Below are 24,434 nucleotides of genomic sequence, written 5' to 3' on the forward strand. Positions count from 1 at the left end.
AAAGTCCTGGCTTCAGCTCTGGCCTTACCAAAATAAATCTCTCAGAGCTCTCGTATCAGTCTACCGGTAGGGATCAGGGCACTCTTGGCTTTGAAAGAGAACCTTTGGAAGAGATAACCTTCACTTCCAAGAAGGTGCTGCTTTGTCAATGGAAAATCTGTACTGTATTGGCAGGGTGTGTGGAATGATGGAAGGATGCATAACCAAGAAGAGGGGTACAGTGTGCGAGAGAAAAAGATTAGACAGAGAGGTGGAGGGATCAAAGAGATGGAACAGATTGCAGAAATGCATAAAAATACAAAATAGATTAGAGAAATATGTGCAAACTCAATTTAGAAAGACATACAGACACAGAGATTAGATAGGAAGATGTGAAGATGAAAGGTAAATAAAAATAGAGATAAACAGATAAAGAGAAGATGAATACAGACAGAGCAGAGAGGTAGATAAATGCACTGGAAGACAGGTTAGACGGAGAGCAAACAGCTAAAGGGAACAGACAGCCATATTAGACACCAAATGGCTCCAGGGGATACGACAACAATGGGCTCTAATGCCTAAGTGCTGGCTGTGTGACTTGGCAATCACAGCCACCCTGAGAAGAGGATATTCTTGTCCCTACCACACAGCTGAGAGGAAAGGAAGCGAGCCTGTGTTTCCTTCCTGTGGACGCCTTACCTGTATTTTCACCTTTACTTCTCAAAACTGCCCACAGAGAATTTGGTAGAGAAGGCAATGGTCTTGGAAGGTAAAGCGACTTCCTAAATCATACCAGGGAAGGCAGCCAAATTCTGACTCCAAGTCTACGCTCCTCCTTCTGTTTCCCAACATCCACCATTCAAGGTGGAAACGTGCAGAACTCCGAACGGCGTGTTAGACTCAAAGAGCGGGTCCCTACCTGTCAGTGAGGCTGAGTGATCTGAGCCAGCAAGAACACAGGTTACTTTAGAATTCTCCAAGCCTACAAAAAAAACCAAAAAACAAAAAAATGTTTGAAAGCACATTTATAACAGAACAAATCGATCAGAGAAGGGACTCAGACAGTACCACTGGGCCTGAAAGAAACTTGAAGCAGAGACGACAGGTCTGAGTCGGCAGTGCTGGCCAAGAAGATGGGTGATGTGGTGGGGACACTGTTTCCATACCGAGAGATTGAACAAGTAAGTAAATACACTGAAAATGAAGGAGCCTGATTTCTCACCAGCAGAGAGGAGAGGGAAGGTACAGACACAAAGACATGAAAGGTTAGAATCGCCCGTGTCATAGTGGACTGTAATTGCAGAAATGGCCATAAGCTCATGGTTTCGAGACAAACAGACATGGGTGTACATATGTGTAAATATATGTGTGCACACATCTATCTCTTAGCTCTGTCCATGCAAGGGCCTAGAAGCAAGGACATCTCACCCATTCAGCTGCCATTTCATACGTGAGCAGGCAAACTCAGGACTCTAAAGAACGTAAAGACAGAACTAAAAATCTGAACCGGCCTTCCATCCCCAAATCTAGCCCTTTTCCTCCCTTAATTACACTGCCTTCACTGACCGGTTATAATCTCAATCAGCTCTGCTAGAAACCGTGGTCCCTGGGTCTAGCGTGCGGAGACAGGGACTCTTATTCTGTAACTCTTATCTGACACTTCTGTTTAATTAACTAGTATCTTAGTAAAATGCCCCTCACCCCTTTGAGTACCTTGTGGAATGAGAAAGGGACAAAGGAGATGTTTCTAGCACATTCACCAGAGAGGGAACACAGGGCTTCGTGACCTGGCAAGGAAAGGATGTCCAGGGCCGCAGCTCCAGGATCAGCGGCGAGGAGGTAATGATGGGCGAACAAAAAGGGGAAAGAGAGAGCGGGAAGCTCATGATCTATTCCAAGGTCTCATCGGGAAACTCCACCAATCACTCAAAATCTAAGCTGCGTCCCCAAAGAGACCCAAACAGATCATTTAAATCAAATCAAAGCATTTGTGATCTCTTCCATATATAGGACCTGTGCTGAAATGGACAGTTCCTACCCTTAAGAAGCTCAGTCTTTGGCATGTTGGAAAACATGTAAGCAATTCCTAGTAACGCAGTACATTGTGCCCTCCACACACACGGGGAAAATGCAATGGAGTTATAAAAGAGAAGACTCTTCACCGAGAAAGCTGTATCTGAGTTAGGACTTGAAAAATTATCAGGAGAGACTAAAGATTACCAGAAGGAATCGGAAGGAATGGGAAGGAAGACATTTCAGGCAGGGCTGACAGCTTGCCCACAGACACAGAGGAATAAGAAAGCAGGAAATGCTCAGGGAGCAGTGAATACCTAGATGAGGCAGGAAAAAAGCGTTTGGGAATTATGAGTTTATGAATGTGTTCAAGGTCATGTGCAGTGGAATGCCTATCCAGCATCCAATACCCGCTTCTGCTTCACCACCAGTCCCCTCCCCAACTCTACCCCTGGCTTCAGGGTGCCACCCTCACCCCAGCTGAATGGGAGAGCCTCCGGGACTTAGGAAAATCAGAACCACCCCAACACCTGTGCAGCACTCCCACTGTGGCTTTCCCTTCCCTTATTTCCCCGCTTCCTATCCCACCTGCAAAAATTCCTCCTGTGTTCTCACCTGGAGGAGGGCAGAGGTTTACTATGTGGGTTCTTCCTACAGCCAACCCTCAGGAGACTGGGGCACACAGTATGAGAACAAGAGAGGAAGAGAGGAAAAAGAGGAGATGCAGACACAGTGTTAGGAAGAGAGAGAGACGGGAGCCCATGGTGAGAGTGTACAGCAGAGGGAGAGGCGGGCAGGGACAGGAGCTAAAAGAGACTGAGCCCCAGAGTGAAAAGCAGAAAAGAGAAGTGCCTGGATGGCTCGGTCGGTTAAGCGGCTGCCTTCGGCTCAGGTCATGATCCCAGGGTCCTGGGATAGAGCCCCAGTCAGGCTCCCTGCTCAGTGGAGAGCCTGTGTCTCCCTCTTCCTCTGCGTCCTGCTCTGCCTACTTGTGCTCTCTCGCTCTCTCTTTTCTGTGTCAAATAAATAAATAAGTAAATAAATAAATAAATAAATAAATAAATCTTTTTAATTTTTTTATTTTTTCAGCATAACAATATTCATTATTTTTGCACCACACCCAGTGCTCCATGCAATCCGTGCCCTCTACAATACCCACCACCTGGTGCCCCCAACCTCCCACCCCCCACCCCTTCAAAATTCTCAGATCGTTTTTCAGAGTCCATAGTCTCTCATGGTTCACCTCCCCTTCCAATTTCCCTCAACTCCCTTCTCCTCTCCATCTCCCCTTGTCCTCCATGCTATTTGTTATGCAACACAAATAAGTGAAACCATATGATAATTGACTCTCTCTGCTTGACATATTTCACTCAGCATAATCTCTTCCAGTCCCGTCCATGTTGCTACAAAACTTGGGTATTCATCCTTTCTTTTTTCTTTTTTCTTCTTTTTTTTTTTTTTTTTTTTTACAGCTTTATAAACATATATTTTTATCCCCAGGGGTACAGGTCTGCGAATCGCCAGGTTTACACACTTCACAGCACTCACCATAGCACATACCCTCCCCAATATCCATAACCCCACCCCCTCTCCCAACCCCTTCCCCCAATCAACCCTCAGTTTGTTTTGTGAGATTAAGAGTCACTTATGGTTTGTCTCCCTCCCAATCCCATCTTGTTTCATTTACTCTTCTCCTACCCCCTCAACCCCCCATGTTGCATCTCCTCTCCCTCATATCAGGGAGATCATATGATAGTTGTCTTTCTCCGATTGACTGATTTCGCTAAGCATGATACCCTCTAGTTCCATCCACGTCGTCGCAAATGGCAAGATTTCATTTCTTTTGATGGCTGCATAGTATTCCATTGTGTATATATACCACATCTTCTTTATCCATTCGTCTGTAGATGGACATCTAGATTCTTTCCATAGTTTGGCTATTGTAGACATTGCTGCTATAAACATTCGGGTGCACGTGCCCCTTCGGATCACTACGTTTGTATCTTTAGGGTAAATACCCAGCAGTGCAATTGCAGGGTCATAGGGTAGTTCTATTTTCAACATTTTGAGGAACCTCCATGCTGTTTTCCAGAGTGGTTGCACCAGCTTGCATTCCCACCAACAGTGTAGGAGGGTTCCCCTTTCTCCGCATCCTCGCTAGCATCTGTCATTTCCTGACTTGTTAATTTTAGCCATTCTGACTGGTGTGAGGTGATATCTCATGGTGGTTTTGATTTGTATTTCCCTGATGACGAGTGATGTGGAGCACTTTTTCATGTGTCTGTTGGCCATCTGGATGTCTTCTTTGCAGAAATGTCTGTTCATGTCCTCTGCCCATTTCTTGATCGGATTATTTGTTCTTTGGGTGTTGAGTTTGCTAAGTTCTTTATAGATTTTGGACACTAGCCCTTTATCTGATATGTCATTTGCAAATATCTTCTCCCATTCTGTCAGTTGTCTTTTGGTTTTGTTAACTGTTTCCTTTGCTGTGCAAAAGCTTTTGATCTTGATAAAATCCCAAAAGTTCATTTTTGCCCTTGCTTCCCTTGCCTTTGGTGATGTTCCTAGGAAGATGTTGCTGCGGCTGAGGTCGAAGAGGTTGCTGCCTGTGTTCTCCTCGAGGATTTTGATGGATTCCTTTCTCACATTGAGAGCCTTCATCCATTTTGAGTCTATTTTCGTGTGTGGTGTAAGGAAATGATCCAATTTCATTTTTCTGCATGTGGCTGTCCAATTTTCCCAACACCATTTATTGAAGAGGCTGTCTTTTTTCCATTGGACATTCTTTCCTGCTTTGTCGAAGATGAGTTGACCATAGAGTTGAGGGTCTATTTCTGGGCTCTCTATTCTGTTCCATTGATCTATGTGTCTGTTTTTGTGCCAGTACCATGCTGTCTTGATGATGACAGCTTTGTAATAGAGCTTGAAGTCCGGAATTGTGATGCCACCAACTTTGGCTTTCTTTTTCAATATTCCTTTGGCTATTCGAGGTCTTTTCTGGTTCCATATAAATTTTAGGAATATTTGTTCCATTTCTTTGAAAAAAATGGATGGTACTTTGATAGGAATTGCATTAAATGTGTAGATTGCTTTAGGTAGCATAGACATTTTCACAATATTTATTCTTCCAATCCAGGAGCATGGAACATTTTTCCATTTCTTTGTGTCTTCCTCAATTTCTTTCATGAGTACTTTATAGTTTTCTGAGTATAGATTCTTAGTCTCTTTGGTTAGGTTTATTCCTAGGTATCTTATAGTTTTGGGTGCAATTGTAAATGGGATGGACTCCTTAATTTCTCTTTCTTCTGTCTTGTTGGTGTAGAGAAATGCAACTGATTTCTGTGCATTGATTTTATATCCTGACACTTTACTGAATTCCTGTATAAGTTCTAGCAGTTTTGGAGTGGAGTCTTTTGGGTTTTCCACATACAGTATCATATCATCTGCAAAGAGTGATAGTTTGACTTCTTCTTTGCCGATTTGGATGCCTTTTATTTCCTTTTGTTGTCTGATTGCTGAGGCTAGGACTTCTAGTACTATGTTGAATAGCAGTGGTGATAACGGACATCCCTGCCGTGTTCCTGACCTTAGCGGAAAAGCTTTCAGTTTTTCTCCATTGAGAATGATATTTGCGGTGGGTTTTTCATAGATGGCTTTGATAATATTGAGGTATGTGCCGTCTATCCCTACACTTTGAAGAGTTTTGATCAGGAAGGGATGCTGTACTTTGTCAAATGCTTTTTCAGCATCTATGGAGAGTATCATATGGTTCTTGTTCTTTCTTTTATTAATGTGTTGTATCACATTGATTGATTTGAGGATGTTGAACCAACCTGGCAGCCCTGGAATAAATCCCACTTGGTCGTGGTGAATAATCTTTTTAATGTACTGTTGAATCCTATTGGCTAGTATTTTGGCGAGAATTTTTGCATCTGTGTTCATCAAGGATATTGGTCTGTAGTTCTCTTTTTTGTTGGGATCCTTGTCTGGTTTTGGGATCAAGGTGATGCTGGCCTCATAAAATGAGTTTGGAAGTTTTCCTTCTATTTCTATTTTTTGGAACAGTTTCAGGAGAATAGGAATTAATTCTTCTTTAAATGTTTGGTAGAATTCCCCCGGGAAGCCGTCTGGCCCTGGGCTTTTGTTTGTTTGGAGATTTTTGATGACTGTTTCAATCTCCTTACTGGTTATGGGTCTGTTCAGGCTTTCTACTTCTTCCTGGTTCAGTTGTGGTAGTTTATATGTCTCTAGGAATGCATCCATTTCTTCCAGATTGTCAAATTTGTTGGCGTAGAGTTGCTCATAGTATGTTCTTATAATTGTCTGTATTTCTTTGGTGTTCGTTGTGATCTCTCCTCTTTCATTCATGATTTAAATAAATCTTTTTAAAAAGGGGCGGGGGGGAACAGAAGAGAAAGCCCTCCAGGCTAAATGACCAACAAAGACAGACCAGACCCATGGGCAGAATGATCACTATCCACTCCTCATGTGCCCATGTAAAGAGACTTCCCTACAGAACACTCTAGGCCCCTCAGTCTATATCCTCGCTCATTCCTGCTCTCCTTTTGGGAGAAGGACCTGGGCTTGTAAGGTGCAGTCCTTCCGGGTTCTCCCTTTGGGATGTGCCTGCCTGCAGAGGGGGTGCCCCCTCGTGTGCTCCCAGCCATGAGGGAGCTTAGATGAGCTGACCCTATGCAGCGGGTACCGTACCTGCTGAGTAAATCCAACCCGGGATTCAGAATCTAGACGCTCACTGTCGCTACAAATTATCTCCAAACACCTAAGTCACATCTCCCAACCTAACTTTTAACAGTTCCAGAGCTACCATTCTGATCTCCACTTACCTGACCTTCATCTATCTCTCAACGGCCTCCCCCTCTGACAGCGAGGAGGGGTCCTTTTACTGGGTCCACAAAAATTCTAACAAGACTAACACACCGACTAACACAGAGACTGAAGACAGAGGAACTAAGAAAACAGCAAAAGCAGTATAAAGAGTAAACTCCATTTACCCATTTTCTGCATGCATATGTCACTATTTCTTGATAAAGAATAAATATAGGACTCAAGAAATAAGGGCCTTACCTGTCACTCTGCTGGGTTCCCTTGCTGTCAAAAATGGTGGGAGAGTCTGCCCAGGGCACAACCGCCTTCCAGATGATGCCAAACCAGTCCCCCACTGGAACACAATGCCACTCGCTTCCCGATGAAGCAGAAAAGGAAAATGAGAAAACGTTTACTAGGATTAAGACCGGATCGCTCTTGGGGTGCCTGGGTGGCTCAGTGGGCTAAAGCCTCTGCCTTCAGCTCAGGTCATGATCCCAGGGTCCTAGGATCGAGCCCCGCATTGGGCTCTCTGCTCAGCAGGGAGCCTGCTTCCCCCTCTCTCTCTGCCTGCCTCTCTGCCTACTTGTGATCTCTCTCTCTCTCTCTGTCAAATTAATTAATTAATTAATTAATTTTTTTAAAAAAGACCGGATCGCTCTTGGAGCCCCATGCTGTGGGGGATTCTCAATGCGTTCTCGGTTAACACGCCTGCTATGGAGAAGCATAGTGCTTCCAGGGGCCCTATGACTTGGTTACCACCAAGCCAATCACAAGCCCAATCATCAGGGCACTCTAAGACCATCAAAGAAAATTCCCACATATTAAAACTCCTTCCAAAAAGTTCCAGGACACTCTTCCATAGTCAAATTACTGAAATGTCCCCTTGTTCATGACTAACCTGGAAGGACAACTCAAACTCCAGACCCAGCAGGAAAGAACCTTGAAGATTATCAAATCCACTGCTCATTTAGTAGACAAGCAAACTGAGGGTTTGAAGACACGATGCGCTCTGCCCAAGGCATACAGGGTGCTAGTAGCAGAGAAAATACAAGGACTCAGCTCTCCTAACATCTAATGCAGTGTCTTTTCTACTATACCAAGATAAATGCATTGATTCCTAGTTACCAAATAAATATATACTTATGATTGCAAGATAGTTTAATAGCCACTCCTTTAAGGGAAAAGACTTTTATTTCCCTATCCACTGAATCTAGGTCATGTGCCCATGTTCTGAACATCACACAAATGCGTAGGTGACACTTCATATATTCAATCTACAGTCACTCCTCTGGATGAATGCTGTAACCCACAGTCCTTTAGACTGTAAACAGACCAGCCCACTTTGTGAAATATAAGTGATGACGATTAGCAAAACACAGTGCTGAAATAAAACATAACTTACCATCTCTTCCACAAATAAATTGCAAGGGGGAGAAAAGGGGAGGGGAAAAATGTATAGATTAAAAGAATCTTGTGATATCTGATAATGGATTAATATTCCAAATATATAGAGAACTCCTAAAACTCAACAACTCAAAAAAAAACTGACTCAAAACTGAACAAAAAGGACTTGAAGAGACGTTTCTCTAAAGAAAACACACAGATGGCCCAAAAGTACATTTGAAAGAGGCTCAACGTCACTAATTATTAGAAAAATGCAAAACCAAACCGCAATGAGATACCACTTCACACTCATTAGGATGACTACTATTAAAAAAAGAAAAAAAAAAAAAAAACAGAAAATAACAAATGTTGGCAAGGATGCAGAGTTATCTGGAACCCTTATGCACTACCGGCAGAAATGTAAATGGTATGGCCATTGTGGAAAACAGCAGGGCAGTTCCTCAAAAAGTGAAAAACAGAGTTACTACACCATCCAACAATTCTGCTTCCGGGTATGTATCCTACAGAACTGAAAGCCAGACCTGGGAGTGCCATTTGGACACCCATGCTCAGAGCAGCCTTTCCCAATAGCTGACACATGGAGGCAACCCAAGGGTTCATCAACAGGTGAACAGATACGCAAAATGTGGTCTGTCCACACAATGGAATAGTCGTCAGCCTTAAACAGGGACCACACTACAACATGGACAGACCTTGAGGACACTATGCTAAGTGAAATAAGCCACAAAAGGACAAATACTGTACAGTTCCACTCACAGGAGGTACTGGTGTGACTGGTCAAAATCAGAGTCAAAAAGTAGAATGGTCGTCGCCCAGGGCTGGGGGCAGGGGCAGTTATTACTGTCTGTGGTTCCAGGAGATGAAAAGAGTTCTGGAGATGGATGGTGGTAATCGTTGCACAACAACATGAATGTACTGTACACTTAAAAATGGTTAGGATGGGGCACCTGGGTGGCTCAGTGGGTTATGCCTCTGCCTTCAGCTCAGGTCATGATCTCAGGGTCCTGAGATGGAGTCCCGCATCAGTCTCTTTGCTCAGCAGGGAGCCTGCTTCCCCCTCTCTCTCTGCCTGCCTCTCTGCCTACATGTGATCTCTCTCTGTCAAATAAATAAATAAAATCTTTAAAAAAAAAAAAAAGGTTAGAATGGTAAATTTCATCGTGTGCATTTTATCACAATTAAAAAATTACAAGGAATGGGGCACCTGGGTGGCTCAGTGGGTTAAAGCCTCTGCCTTCGGCTCAGGTCGTGATCCCAGGGTCCTGGGATTGAGCCCCACATCGGGCTCTCTGCTCCGCAGGGAGCCTGCTTCCTCCTCTCTCTGCCTGCCTCTCTGCCTACTTGTGATCTCTGTCTGTCAAATAAATAAATAAAATCTTTTTTAAAAAAATTACAAGGAATAAATAAATATTTTTAAAAGAAGAGACACAATATTCATATCCACCACTTGCAGCACAGACATCATTCAGATCCTGACTCAAATAAACAATTAAAAATATTTTGGGGATAGCTAAGAAAATTTACACCCTGAATACTTGATGATCAAATTGCAGATTTATTGTTAGTTTTTCATAGGTATGATGATGGTGTTCTGGTAACGGTTTCAGAAAGAGTCCTTACCTTTTAGAGATGCCTGCAGAATTATCTACAGATTAAATGGGAGAGAGGAGGACTTACAATTAAGTCCATCAAATACGTAATGGAAACTGTGCAGCTTTGTAACTGGACAGAAATGTATACATAAGACTAGCAATTACAGAAAGTTGGTAGGAAAGGGGGAGTTAAACCAATAATAGGCAACCTTCCAGTCCTGCTAATTTCTAAAAGGAGAAACAGCTTATAAAAATGTAATCACTATCATAGAACTCAGCAATCACTCTCCTGGGCATTTTATCCCAGAGAAATGAAAAGTTATGTTCACATAAAAACTTGTCCACAAATGTTTATAGTTTTATTCTTAATAGTCAGAACCTGGAAACAATGAGATGCCCCTTGATGGGTGACTAGTTAAACAAACTGCATTGCTATGGGCTGAACTGTGCCCCCCAAAATTCCTATGTTGAGGCTTTGAACTCCGGTGTGACTGTATTTGGAGAGAGGCCCGTAAGGAGCTAATAAGGTTAAATGGGTCGTAAGAGTGAGGCGCTCATCTGACAGAACTGGTGTCCTTATAAAAAGAAGAGGGGTGCCTGGGTGGGTAAGTGGGTTAAGCCTCTGCCTTTGGCTTGGGTCATGATCTCAAGGTCCTGGGATCGAGCCCCACATTGGGCTCTCTGCTCAGCAGGGAGCCTGCTTCCCCCCAACTCTGCCTGCCTCTCTGCCTACTTGTGATCCCTCTCTGTCAAATAAACAAATAAAATCTTTAAAAAAGAAAAAGAAAAAGAAGAGACACCAGATGTCTCCCCCTCTCCATGAGCGCACAGAGCAAAGGCCCTATAAGGACACAGCAAGAAGGCAGTCAGCTACACAGTCAGGAAGAGAGGCCTCACCAGAGAGCAACCCTGCTGGCATCTTGATCTGGGGCTTCTAGCTTCTGTAACCATAAGAAAATTGTTTAAGCCATCCATCTGTGATATTTCATTATGGCGGCCTGAGATGACTAATTCAGTGGTACGTCTATACTGGGGAATACTACTACCCAGCAATAAATAGGAACCAATTACTGACACACACACTTTGGATGACTCTCCAGGGAATCCTGCTGAGCCAAAACAGTCAACCCCAAAAGGCTACATACTGTGTGATACCATTACTGTAAAATACTGTATGATTCCATTATGTAACGTTCTTGAAATGACATTACCGTTGGAGAACAGAAGGAGCGATGATGGGGTGGGGGTCAGTGGGAAGTGAATGTATAAAAGGTATAGACAAGGGTGTGTAAAGTGGGTGCAAGGAAAGGGCCACAGGCCGGTGGTTATGGCGCTGGAACTGTTTGTACCTGGATGGTAGCGAGACCAGCTGTACTGAGCTACACTTTCATAAAACGTCACCGTGGGGAGAAGCTGAGAAGAGAGTGCATGAGATTTCATTTCTTGCAACTGCATGTGAATCTGCAATTATCTCAAAATTTATTTCCTACAGGAGCAACGTCTAGCCCCAGGCGAGCATCAGTACCGAGCTGCACCAGACCCTTCCTCGCCCCCTCCAACCTCCCCTGGCCATGACCGGGAGCAGAGAAACGACCCAGGGAGAGAAGAAAGGCTCACTGCTCTTCTGCAGGCCACCACCTCTCTCCACTTGCCACTGTCACCCTCACGCACACTGTCACCCCAAGGTCCGTCACCACCCTTTCACTGGACAGGAGGCGAGTTCATTGGAAGCTTTGACATTAACAAACATTAAAACCCGCTAGGAACGCAGTGCAGTTCACAGCAAAGACTGTGGGCCTTGGAAACGAGATCATTCCAGACTCTGTTCCAGCTCTACCTCGGACCACCTTATCCCCTGTGCAACCTTACACAAGCCCTCGAGTCTCTCTGGGCCTCAGTGTCTTCACATGTAAAAATGGAACTCACACCACGGCGAAGTTGTAAGGATTAAATAAGGTATGGATTAAATCAAGAGAATCTAGCACCATGCCTAGAACATAATAAGGAGATAGGAAACCTCACTGCCTTCCTCCCAACCTGCTAAAGGTTTCCCACATGACTTTGGTCTTACGTCCCCTCCTTTTAATCAGAAATACAGCACAGCAGGACACCCTGAATTACTCCTTAAAGTTTATTTCCTCTAAAGCTCTGTTTCTCCTTATTATGAAACTATTTTGAAAATAAAGCAAAATGATCACCTGTAGCAGCTAAAGCATGCCTCAGTCCAGCAGCAATGCAAACAACCTTCTCTCTCAGGAGCTGTTGAAAGAAGGAAAGAAGGAAAAGGACTGAGATCTTAGAATCACCCATCTGCAAAATGTTACATACTTATGCCCTGATACAATGCAGCATGGCCCTCATTACATGTCTGACTGGTTTAGAGTCCCCAACCTCCAACATTCCCATTCCTAAACCCCTCTATTGTATCCCTAATATATCTTTTAAAGATCATCTTTTAAAAATAAACGTATCACAATGTGTCTCAGGGCTGCAAGGGACCTTCAAGGTCATCCAGTCCAGGGGTTGGCAAATGTTTTCTATAAAGACCAGATAGTAACTATTTTAGACTCTGCAGGCCATACGGTTTGTGTCATAGTCTCCGCTCTGCCGTAATAACATAAAAGCAGCCACAGATAATACATGAATGAAGGGGCATGGCTGTGTTCCAACAAAATTTCATTTACCAATGGTTCTAGCTGGATGACCTTTGATCTAGTCCAAGCCCCATCCAATGCCAGAACCCCTCCACAACACCCCAGGAAATCATCATCCTATCCCTGCCAGCCAGCTGCTTCCAGTGACATGGGCTTCCCAACCCCAGGTGCCTGTTCTGTGTTTCCACCATTCCATTTACCTCCTTGGCTGCCTCTGACCTCTCACAATGCTCTCCAAATACGTGAAGACCGTTGTCATGTCTTCTCTAAGATGTCTTGTAGTGGCCTTAAAACCAAGTCCTCAAATTATTTGAAACCCATCCCTTCAAGTTGTGGAGCCTAATTCCCCTCTGGCTGAATGTGGGCTGGACTTGGCGACTTGGTGACTTGTCTCTAGTGACCAGGATAAAGAAGTGTGAGCGGCCTAGAGACAAGGTGATAAAAGGCACTGAGGCTTCCTGCTTGGCCTCCCTCTCAAATCTCTCTTGGGGGAAGCCAGATGCCATGACTGCACAATCCCATAGAGAGGCCCATGTGGCAAGAAACTAAAGCCAACTGCCAGGTGAGAGAGCATGGTGGTGGAACTGCCAGTCCAGCCCAAAGCAGACAGTGTGCAATCCTAGCTAACATCTTGACCATGACCTCATGAGACCAACTAAGCTGTTCCCAAGTCCCTGACCCTCAGAAACTGAGACAATAAATGCTTGCTGTTTGAAGTTGCTAATTTTTTTTTTTTTTTTAAGAGAGAGATAGAGGGAGAGCGTGCGCTCTTCACTCCACCCTCCACACTACCCCTTCAGGCCCCTCCCTGACACACTCTTCTGACCTTCTGCCATTCACTATCTCCCCAATGATCCCCTCCCCACTGACACTTCTACCATTTCCTTATATTCCAATCATACTAAACTGCTAAACCCTGATATTTTATCCTTCTACACCTTTGCTCACAGTTCCTTCTGTCTGGTCGATTCTTTTATAGCTACTCTGTGCATCTTATCTCAAGACACGTAAACTTCGACTCAACTTTCAAGATTCAGCATAACCTGTTCTCACTCCACCTCCCCCTAAAAAGAGTTAAACAGTCCCTCCTTTGAGGCTATACTTACATCCACTACAGTTTTAACATGGCAACCCATCTAGATGTTTCTAGATCGAACATGTACCACTAAACTCCAAAACCCTGAAATGCTAAGATTGGATCATGCTCACCTTTGTCCCCATGGCCTAAACACAGAGCCTATACACAACAGTTGCTATTAAATAAGTGAATTTCTCTTATATTTCACTTTGGCACATTCCTTCTCTATCCGAAAGGGAACAGCTTGACAAATGTTTTCACCTCCTGATTCTGTCATCCAACATATTTTAACCATTGTTCCCTTCTGTCTTCTTTAACCATGTGACCTAAGCTAAATTAATTATAACTTATGTAGTTTCTTCAAAAGCCATTTATTTGTAATTTGCAACTTAACACTTCCTGTGACAGGGACCGTAGAGTCTAGATTTCTGTGCATACCATGTGCTACAGACTGAATGTTTGTTTTCCCCTGAAATTCATACACTGAAACCTATTACCCAATGTAATAGTATTTGGTGATTAGGTCATGCGAATGGAGCCCTCATGAAGGGGATTAATGCCCTTATAAAAGAGGCCCCAGGGGCGCCTGGGTGGCTCAGTGGGTTAAAGCCTCTGCCTTCGGCTCAGGTCATGATCCCAGGGTTCTGGGATCAAGCCCTGCATCGGGCTCTCTGCTCAGTGGAGAGCCTGCTTCTCCCTCTTCCTCTGCCTGTGTCTCTGCCTACTTGTGATCTCTGTCTGTCAAATAAATAAATAAAATCTTTAAAAAAAAAAAAAAAAAAAAAAAAAAAAAAGAGGCCCCAGAGAGCAACTCTGTCTGGCAAAATGAGTGTCTATGAACAAGGAAGTAGGTCCTCCCCAGACACCAATTCTGCTGATGCCTTGATCTTGGACTTCCCACCCCCAAGAAATGTGAAAAATGTTTGCTGTTGAAGCCACCCAGTCTTTAGAATTTTTGTGACAGCAGCCTCAACACTCTAAAACTCTGTGGCAATCATGACCTCAAATAATGTCCCACAGACCAGCAATTGTAATTCAGCAACATGACCACGCTCTCTCCAGTGAAAAGAGATCGTCCATTCTGAGTCAGAGTTTAAGAAAATTAGCTAAATGTGAGCAGCTGAGATGGTGAAACTGATTTTAGATCCCAGTATATTTCTTTTAAAATTCCACAGGCTTGGGGCACCTGGGTGGCTCAGTCAGTTGAGCAACCGACTCATGGTTTCAGCTCAGGTCAAGATCTCGGAGTTGTGGGATCGAGCTCTGCTGAGCTCGGAGCCTGCTTCTCTCCTTTCCTCACTACCCCTCCCCGAAAACTTAGGTTCTCTGTGTGTGTGTGTGTCTCTCTCTCAAATAAAGAAATCATTTAAAAAATTAAAATAAAATTCCACAGTCCTATTGTGACCACTTGCATACAAACTTCATAAAAATGTATACGTTTTAAGTATGATGCAGTGGAAAGAGCTCTGAACTAGGGCCATGAGTCCTGTCTAGGACCCATGCTACCCAGGAGGAAGCCACTAGCTACACGCAGCTACCAAGCAACCGAAATGTGACTAGACGTGAGTAGTCTGAACTGAGACACACTCTGAGAACAAAATGACTTCAAAATGAAACAGAGAACACAAAGTATCTCCTTAGGAAATGTTAACATTAGTGACACATACGAAATGATAGTTGGAATAAACTGGGTTAAATTAAAAGTTATTAAAATTAATTTCACCTACATACCACAATATGAGTGAAACTTAAAATCATGGAACATGAGAAAAGCCAGACACAAAAAGCCACATACTATGATTCCATTTATGTGAAATGCCCAGAACAGGCAGATTCACAGAGAAGCTGAGTGGTGGCCAGGGGTTGGGGGAGGGCAGAAGGCAAAGTAACTGCCATCGGGTACACAGTTTCTTTCCTGGTGATGAGAATGTTCTGAAATTAGATAATGCTGATGGCTGCATGTCTCTGTGATCTACTAAAAACCACTGAATTATACATTTTTAAAGGGTAAATTCCATGGCATGTGAATTTCATCTCAATAAACCTATTATTTTAAAAATTAATTTCACGGGGCGCCTGGGTGGCTCAGTGGGTTGAAGCCTCTGACTTTGGCTGGGGTCATGATCTCAGGGTCCTGGGATCGAGCCCCGCATCGGGCTCTCTGCTCAGCAGGGAGTCTGCTTCCCCCTCTCTCTCTGCCTGCCTCTCTGCCTACGTGTGATCTCTGTCAAATAAATAAATAAAATCTTAAAAAAAAGATTTTAAAAAAAATTAATTTCACATTCTTCTCTTTGGTCTTAAATGGCACTCCTAAAAAATCCCAAATTACATATGTGATTCACACCACATTTTTATTGGGCACTACTGGCCTACCATTTGCTGAGCTTAGTGTCTTTAGGTAAGTCACTTCTATCTGGACCTGTTTCTAACCTAGTTCCCATTGTTACTAATCTTAGAATTGTAAAATGTCATTAATGTCTTTGTGACATGTATTACCTTCACTGTTTCATTTCACAAAAATCTGTAACATGTTTGAGGACTAACAGGTTTTTCACTCACAGCCTCCACCAACCTACTTTTTCCTGGGAGAACCTAGGTTTTCCAACTTAAATTCCAACTAGCCTGTGGGTTTTCAGGGACCCAACCCCTGAGCTGGGGAGGGAAACACTTTAACAGGATGTAGGTCAGCTACATATTAGGTGCTATCCTTACCTCAATGGACTGAGGAACCACGCATCTTCGAGGGCCGTGAGGAACTCCTAGCTGGCCAAAGCAGTTGGATCCACATGACAAAACTTGACCACTCTCTGCAAAATTCAAATACTTCAATCATAATCTAAGAAATAAGATTTATGTGACCAGTGGGTAAATGCAGAAGGATGGGAAGAGCAAAGGAATGAGAGGAGGAAGCAGGGCCTCAGATTCAGCACATTCAAACCACAGTCCCTGCTTTTGTCCCTGTAGGAATAAAAACACAAGGCACTGGGCTGTTTCACTGATTCCCCATCCCACTACCTAATTAATGGCAGCTTATCTATGTAGAACATTCACCGGCTGCCCGGTGCCGGGATGGGAGGATACTTACTCCCTACTTTTCTCATTTCCATGCATCACAATTTTCATTATTTTAACCCTCCGGGCTCACTGCTTCCCAGGGAAAAAGGGATAACTTGACCAACTGAGGAGTTTGGGAGAAGAAACAGGACACGTGTTGCTTGGCACCTTCCTCTCAGGTACTCTGGATTGCGGCATAGTAAATGCTTCGCCTACAGAGATAACCTACTGCTTGCAGAGTAAGTTTGGCTCAGAGGAGTGTTGCAGAGCCACTTGGTCTGACCACCAACCCTGTCCTCCAACGTAGCCTTTACCAATAGTGTGATCTCCAGCTATCTGACCACTCTTCACCTCTCTCACAATTGGTTCCAAAAGCGAGCAGACAACAGAGTGTTAACCACTACAACCTACAACCCCAACACAGCCCACGAAAAGCACTTCAGAAACGATAGCTATTCTTTAGAGTTACTACTACTAAATTCAACACACATTACAGAACCCCTCTGCAGAAGAGATGGTGATATCTGAGCAGGGTTTTAAAGAAGGGATAAGAGTTCATCAGATAGACAAAAGAGAATGTTCTGCATGATATTTCTAGAAAGAAAAGTATGGGAAACGTGGAGAATAAAACACAAGGCAACAAGAGCGATAGGCAGGGAACAATAACTTTTTTTTTATTATTATTAACATATAATGTATTATTTGCCCCAGGGGTACACGTCTGTGAATCATCAGGTTTACACATTTCTCAGCACTCACCATAGCACATACCCTCCCCAATGTCCATAACCCAACCATCCTATCCCTGCCCCCCACCCCCCAGCAACCCTCAGTTTGTTTCATGTGATTAAGAGTCTCTTATGGTTTGTCTCCCTCCCAATCCCATCTTGTTTCATTTTTTCCTTCCCTACTCCCCACAGTCCCCTGCCCTGCCTCTCAAATTCCTCATATCACAGAGATCATATGATAATTGTCTTTCTCTGACTGACTTATTTGGTGGGGAACAATAATTAAAGCCATGTGCTAAAAGCCTGGGTTCTGAGCTATGCACATGAGAATCCACAAGGGTCGGGTGGGAGAGGATATGGTCAGAAGATGCCCTTGCCAGAGGACTGTGTCCAAGAGGGAATCTAATCAGAAACTCTAGATGTCCTTTTCCATCCAGAATGACAAGCTACACAGGGCAAAACTTCCAGGGAGAAGTCAGCTGGACAAAAAGTAACTACTGCTAGCTGTTCCCAAGAGCATTATCATACTAACCCTTTGGCCATATCCCTCTACATCCTATTCTGCTACCTGGCTTTGCAGAGACCAAACAGTTCTGCCCAACCATACTTAATATTCTTTTAAATTCTTCACTGGGGAAAAAGTTGCCACTACGGTTGTATGATTTCTGACTTCCTCATGCTTCCCCACCACGGTCCCCGACGAGTAGCCCTTAGCCAGCATGAGTGGCCAGCTAGCCCAGGCACACAGCTATCATGAATTTCTAGGACAGGAAGTAGCCACCAAAGTTAACCTAATCCATTCCCCAGTTTCTGGCAAAGAATTGTCTAGCCCAAAATTTTGCTGTTCAAACTCCTCTTGCAAAGGGCGCCCACAACCTTCCTCAACGACCAGAGAGAAATCTGTATGTGTGTTTACACATAAAGAGGCTTTTACTTAATCAGAAGGATCTCTACCATCAGGCTCTTCTCACCCAATGCCTCTGTGGTGATAAAGATTTGCCCAAGAGTGAACTCACCTGTGAGAATAATGGTAAAATCCCAGCCACAGGCCACCTGTAGGATAGGACAGCCAAGGAGCGATCTGCAGGCAGTAAAATACAGAACATCTTCTGTGTGACCAAGACCCAGTTGCCCATCTTTGTTCAGGCCACAAACAAAAAGGCCTCCACCATCTGCAAAAAGCAGAGGCTTTGGTGACAGGGTACACAGGGGAAATTACAACTGTCAAATCGAGAAAAAGGATTTCACTAATTAGTTGCAGTCACAAACCCAGCAACTCTTTTCCCACTTGCACTAATAAGCCACGTAGGTTAATGTGCACTGGCCTAAGTGGCATAGGGCCAAGGCGCTCAAACCTAGTAGCTACATGGGACACTCCAAGTCCTAGAGCAGTGGCCAGTCACCAAGCTGAGCATCTGCCATCCCAAGAAAAGCCAGCATTCATTTAGAACTTAGAATGTGCCACATATTACAGTATGAGCTTTATCTTTTATCTGTGGTGCCAATTTATCCTTTAGGCGTCATGCCTAGGGCCCACAATACTTTTAGAGGCCCACAGAAATGTTTTAATTCTATATTCTTTAATTTTTTTTAAGATTTTATTTATTTATTTCACAGAGAGAGAGAGTGAGAGAGCACAAGCAGGGGGAGCGACAGAGGGAGAGGGAGAAGCAAGCTCCCCTCTGAGCAGGAGGCCCAATGCAGGGCTCCACCAGGACCTTGAGATCATGACCTAAACCGAAGGCAGAGGCTTAACCCACTGAGCCACCCAGGTGCCCCTAACTTTGCATCCTTTTAAAAATAAGAAAAAAATAAATGCAATAAAAATAAAGATACAGAGGCGCCTAGGTGGCTCAGTGGGTTAAGCCTCTGCCTTCGGCTCAGGTCATGATCTCAGGGTCCTGGGCTCAAGCCCCGCATCGGGCTCTCTCCTCAGCAGGGAGCTTGCTTCCCTCTCTCTCTCTCTCTCTGCCTGCCTCTGCCTACTTGTGATCTCTGTGAAATAAATAAATAAAATATTTTTTAAAAATAAATAAATAAAGATACAATGCTAAATCTAGCCTGGATTAGACTAATCTTCATATCAATGTGGTTGTAAAATAAAATTCTTACTATTTCTTTATAGAGGAAAGGGTCCACAAGGGCAAAAGTGCCAAGGACCCATGAAAGTCATACTGCAGCCCTGTCACTCACTGATTCTCCTCATCCAGCATGAATACTCCCATGCAGCAAATGGGAAACTGGCACAGAGGAATTAATATGCTCAAGGCCACATAGATAATAACAGAACCAGGATTTGAACCCAGGCAGTTGATTCCAGAACCCGTGTTCTTAAGCAGGATGCAACATATCCTTTTTTGCAAAATCATGGTTCCTGTAATACATGGTAAGTACTATCATAGGCTCTGCAAAGCAAATTAAGGAAAACACAAAGTCCTTGCTCAATCTACTTGCAAAGACTTCTAACTCACAAGTGAAAGTTAAATAGCAATATATGATATAAAATGTAATGTATGTTGCAACTCTGCCACTGATGTGTCTTGTAACCTTAAGCAACTGGTTTTCCTCTCTGAGCCCCATTTGTACAAATGGGGGCGGGGAGCCTAGAAAATCCCTGAAGGCCTTTCAGCTATGACAATCTAGAATTCTCTAATGGTAACTTGGCTCTTTCACAAAAATGTTTTCCTCTGCAAAATATAAGAGGCTGAAAGGTGGCAACATCACACGCTAGTGCTAAATGTCGAAATAAGAACTGTCCACTCCAGAAGTATGTTACCTGTGACAACAGCAGAGTGGCCCCCTCCTCCAGTGATCCTCCTGATACACTCCGGTTTACAGAAGTCACTCAGTTGCTGGGGCAAAAGGACATCTTCCTTATGGCCAAGGCCAAGTTGCCCGTAGCTATTTGCACCCTAGGGATAAAATAAGGCAAGGAGGAACCACAACTGTCAATGTGCATTGACCTGTCCCCATCTTTCTCATCCTGACATGCCTCTCAGAGCCTTTAACAGTGGAGATTTCATAAGTTCATTCTTAAGAGGCTGTTATATGCAACTCATACTTAGATGGTGGCCCCATCCCGAGAACACCGCGATTTCCATGGCAGAGGAGCCCTTATCCAAAGATACTCGCCTTCTCCTCCCAAAGCCCCAGCCTACATGTGTCACCTTTAGGGGGCAGCATGGGAGTTCCTTCTGATAAAAGCTAATCCTCTAGGGAGGCTAAGAAAAGAAATAAGGAGGGGAAATGGGGAAAAAAGTGGCTGGGAAATAACACTGGACGTCCCTTCTCATGCCCTCACTGAGAAAACTGGCAATGACTTCTGTAATTGAAGTTAGCTGAGGGCCTTGTGCCCTCAAGCAGGGCACATCACTGTTATTTCATTGTAAAGTGAAAGAGGTTGGCAATGATCTCCAAGGGCCTTTCCAAGTACAGTGTTGTGTGACTCCAAGATTCACGTGGTGAGATTCCTGTAAGGGAACAGATTTCCCCTTGGTGGGTAATATGTCTATCTTTGTTATTACGAGATAAATGTCCAGAATCTCTGATCCAAACCCCTTGCAGCCAGATGCATTTCAGATTCAGAATTGTACAGACTTTAGAAAAGTAATATCGTATGCAAATCATATACACTGCTGAGAGGTTCAGGAGCAGTGCCCCCTAAGCAAAATAGTATTATTTCTACAGTAAGAGGTACAAATACAGTAGGCAGGTGAAGACTATAAACAGCATTATGTCAGATCAGTTTGGGGTCTTTGGAGTTTTATGTACTCAAAATTGAAGAAAAATAATTATAGACCTACAGGAAGAACCTTTAGATTTCAGAAATCTTTATAATTCCTCCAAGTATCTACTCCTGGCTGTTTCTTCCTAGATATGAGGAATAAAACCTTCCAAATATGTTTGTTTTTTAAGACACCTGAAAGAGGAAAAGTGATTTAAAATAACTACCCAAGGGGCGCCTGGGCGGCTCAATGGGTTAAGGTCTCTGCCTTTGGCTCAGGTCATGATCCCAGGGTCCTAGGATTAAGCCCTGCTTCAGGCTCTCCACTCAGCGGGAAGCCTGCTTCTCTTCCTCTCTGCCTACTTGTGATCTCTGTCAAATAAATAAATAAAATCTTCAAAATAAAATAACTACCCAAAACACATACATGCATACAAACTTCCGCCCCTTATGGTCTATTTCACATTTGTACCGGGCTGCAAGGACTCCAAGCTGGAAGTGCAAGCCATGGCAGGGGCACGGGTCCCAGAGGCCCTCAGGTGCAGTATCAGCTGTCAATTACTAAGTGCTTCTCCCGTGGCTGGCATTCACCTTTAATTCTCAGAACAACAGAGGAGATGGACATTATCGCTCCCGTTTTACAGATGAAGAAACTAAGGCTCAGAGGGGTTAAGTGACCTTCCATAATCACATAGCTGGGAAGGCACTAAGTCAGATATGCCCTGCTCCTTTCATTATACTGTACTGCGTCTCTAAGGATACATAGTGGGAACTTCAGCCCAGAGCTTCCCTGGCAAGAGGTTAACCTATAACTATATCTACAGTACCCCCATCACTTTATCCCCCTTTTTCTGCTTTATTTTTCTTCATAGCACTGCCTGACGTGACCTTTGCTTATTTTTTATTGCCTACCTCTCCTTCTAAAAAGTAAACTCAATGAGGGCAGGAACTTTGTTCACTGACATTTCCCCTGCATTCAAAACTATGCGGGCCCAGAGAAGGTATACATATATTTTATAGTGAATACAGTAAATGAATGTAAGATCTGATGAGGGCCTACCTAGGAAAGATGAAAGGAAAGCCATGCACACTGTAGGGTACCCACACACAGGATGTCTCCATCAGCCCTAAGATATCCATGGCTGCCCCATGAGCAGGACTACAGACTCTCTGCTGAACAGAAAGTGAGAGAGACACAGGTACTTGAGGCTCGATTTATGGGACTCAATTTTTATAATGCAGCAAGAGGCCCAAAATCCAGGACAAAGCAAAACAGAGGAAAATTTATACATGTTACAGCTGTATTTGCCTCCTTTCCTTACAAACTCTTCAGCCATATCACACACACACACAACTCCAAGGGGTAAATTTCCTTGTTATGGGCTGAATTGTGTTCCCCTAAAATTAATTTGTTGAAGCCCTAGCCTCCAATATCTCAGAATGTGACTATATCTTGAGATAGGGCCTTTTAAGAGATAATGAAGGGTAAATGAAATCGTAAAGGCAGAGCTTGAAACCAATACAAGAAGAGACACAGGAATGCTCTCACATAGAGAAAAAGCCACACGAAGACACCTCAAGAAGGCAGCCACCTGCGAGCCAGAGAAAGAGGCTTCAGAAGAAAGTAAACCTGCTGCCACCTTGCTCTTGGACTTTTGGCCTCCAGAACTGTGGGGAAATAAAATTCCATTTTTTAAGACCTCCCAGTCTGTGGTATTTTTCCATTGCAGCCCTGGCAAATTCATAAACCCCTCCACGCATATTATGCAGCCAGGCAGCCCACAGGCCTCCAAGCAGTGGAAGAGGCCATATCTGACACGCAGACCCCTGTCTCCCGCCTGGGAAAAGCCAGAACTGGCCCTCACCCAGGTGCATTTAATCGCCAAATCAAGTGCCGCCTCAGAGATAGTACCCAGACAGCCAGACTACCTCGGGCCACAGCGCGGTCTCCCTTCTGCCAGTCTGCTGCCTTACATTCAACAAGTGCTGCCCGGTACTGATAATTACCTTTGACTAGTCAACACAGGTTCGTTTTAACAGTAACATAGGTGCTATCCTGCTCCCTCAACTCCAAAGCTGGATCTCTCACTTGTGTGTTTTTCCCAAAAGACCAGCACATAGCTAGGCACACAAAAGGGTCTCTCATTCATTCATTCGTCAACAAATATTTGCTAGGCACCGTGAACAACACAGGCACAATACCCACCCTTATGACGCTTACGTTCTAGCCAAGGAGACTGACATTAACAAATTCCACATTTCATTGCAATTGTGATACGGGCTGTAAAGAACAAGACACTACGCCAGCTTATTTCCGTGCATCTGTCTGGTTGGCCGCTTGCAACACAATCCTTTGCAGAGACCCTCCCCTCTCCTAGCCAGGACACGTAAAGATGACCCTGTCTCTCAGTGCCTCCGTCAAGCCAACACACCGGCGCAGACTCCCACACCCCCGACACAGGCAAGATCCGGTCACATTAGAATACCAGCAAACAGGCAGGATCTCCGCCTGGTGCACGGCCCACCACCGCAGGCCTCACATGAAAGGATGCTCCCGCCAGGGTGGGGCTGGGAAGGGGCCGGCATCCTCCGGGATGGTGAGGAGCACAGGTGGCCCCATAGGGCTCTGGACCGGACGATCCCTCCACGCCGTCCCTCCCGGCGCTATCCGGGCCTGAGGCTCTCGCGGAACCAGACGCTCTGCCCAGGAGGCAGATGCTTCCCGCTGCGCCGCAGCCCCTCAGGTCCGGACCTCACCAGCCAGCAGGCCCCTAAGTCACCCGTGAGAGCGCCTCCCTCCGGACCCTCTCCATCTCAGGCCCCAGCCCCGCGTCCTCCAACCCAGACCCTGGCTGGAACCTCGGCCGCCCAGCCCAGGAACGCCCACGCCAAGGCCGCCAGCTCCCCCGCGCCTCTGCGCCCCCTCAGTCCCAGCGGCCCCGGCCCGGGGGCGGAGTCACGTACCCAGGAGAAGAGCGCGGTCGCCGCCGCAGGAGCTGCCGCGGAGGCGCTAGGCTCGCGCTCCATGTGGAGACGCTCCGCAGGCGCTTCCGGGAGGGATCGGAGGAGGGGCGTTCCAGGGGAGGAATTAGTGACTGGGGTGGGTGGGCCCGATGCGGGTACGACCTGTGATTGGGAGGGGTCGGATCGGGGGAGGAGTCTGCAATGAAGGCGGGGTCGGTTCTCTGGAGTTGTCAGTGATGGGGCGGGGCCAGCGCGGGGGAGGAGGGTCTGTGGAGGAAGCGGGGCCATGGCTGGGGAGTGGTCAGCGGTGGGGACGGAGGCGGAGCCGAGGGTGGGACAGCGGGAGCCGGGCTCTCGCCTCTGAATCCTTCTCCCGATCTCCCCGCCCGGGCGTGCTCCGCGTGTCTCCGCCTCCGG

General features: G+C 45.0%; 1 protein-coding gene across 13 annotated transcripts in view; it reads right to left on the bottom strand.

Moving 5' to 3' along the window:
• The window catches only part of SERGEF (secretion regulating guanine nucleotide exchange factor), a 222,326-nt gene extending 198,205 nt beyond the window's left edge, over positions 1 to 24,121 (bottom strand). For 2 of the 13 annotated variants that reach the window (XM_047692726.1, XM_047692722.1), the window contains exons 1-7: positions 24,018 to 24,121; positions 20,106 to 20,241; positions 18,346 to 18,501; positions 16,260 to 16,354; positions 12,014 to 12,074; positions 7,078 to 7,191; positions 899 to 961 (exon numbers count right to left, since the gene is read on the bottom strand). In XM_047692726.1, the coding sequence (XP_047548682.1) occupies positions 899 to 961; positions 7,078 to 7,191; positions 12,014 to 12,074; positions 16,260 to 16,354; positions 18,346 to 18,501; positions 20,106 to 20,241; positions 24,018 to 24,080 (688 nt within the window). In that variant the 5' untranslated portion in view covers positions 24,081 to 24,121. Of the gene's footprint in view, positions 1 to 898; positions 962 to 7,077; positions 7,192 to 12,013; positions 12,078 to 16,259; positions 16,355 to 18,345; positions 18,502 to 20,105; positions 20,242 to 22,645; positions 23,492 to 24,017 lie in introns of those variants that run through there. The other 11 variants (XM_047692729.1, XM_047692728.1, XM_047692721.1 and 8 more) reach the window with 10 other exon arrangements.
• Between the last annotated feature and the right edge of the window lie 313 nt (positions 24,122 to 24,434).

This window comes from Lutra lutra, chromosome 10 (assembly GCF_902655055.1).
Source record: "Lutra lutra chromosome 10, mLutLut1.2, whole genome shotgun sequence".
Lineage (NCBI taxonomy): Eukaryota > Metazoa > Chordata > Mammalia > Carnivora > Mustelidae > Lutra > Lutra lutra.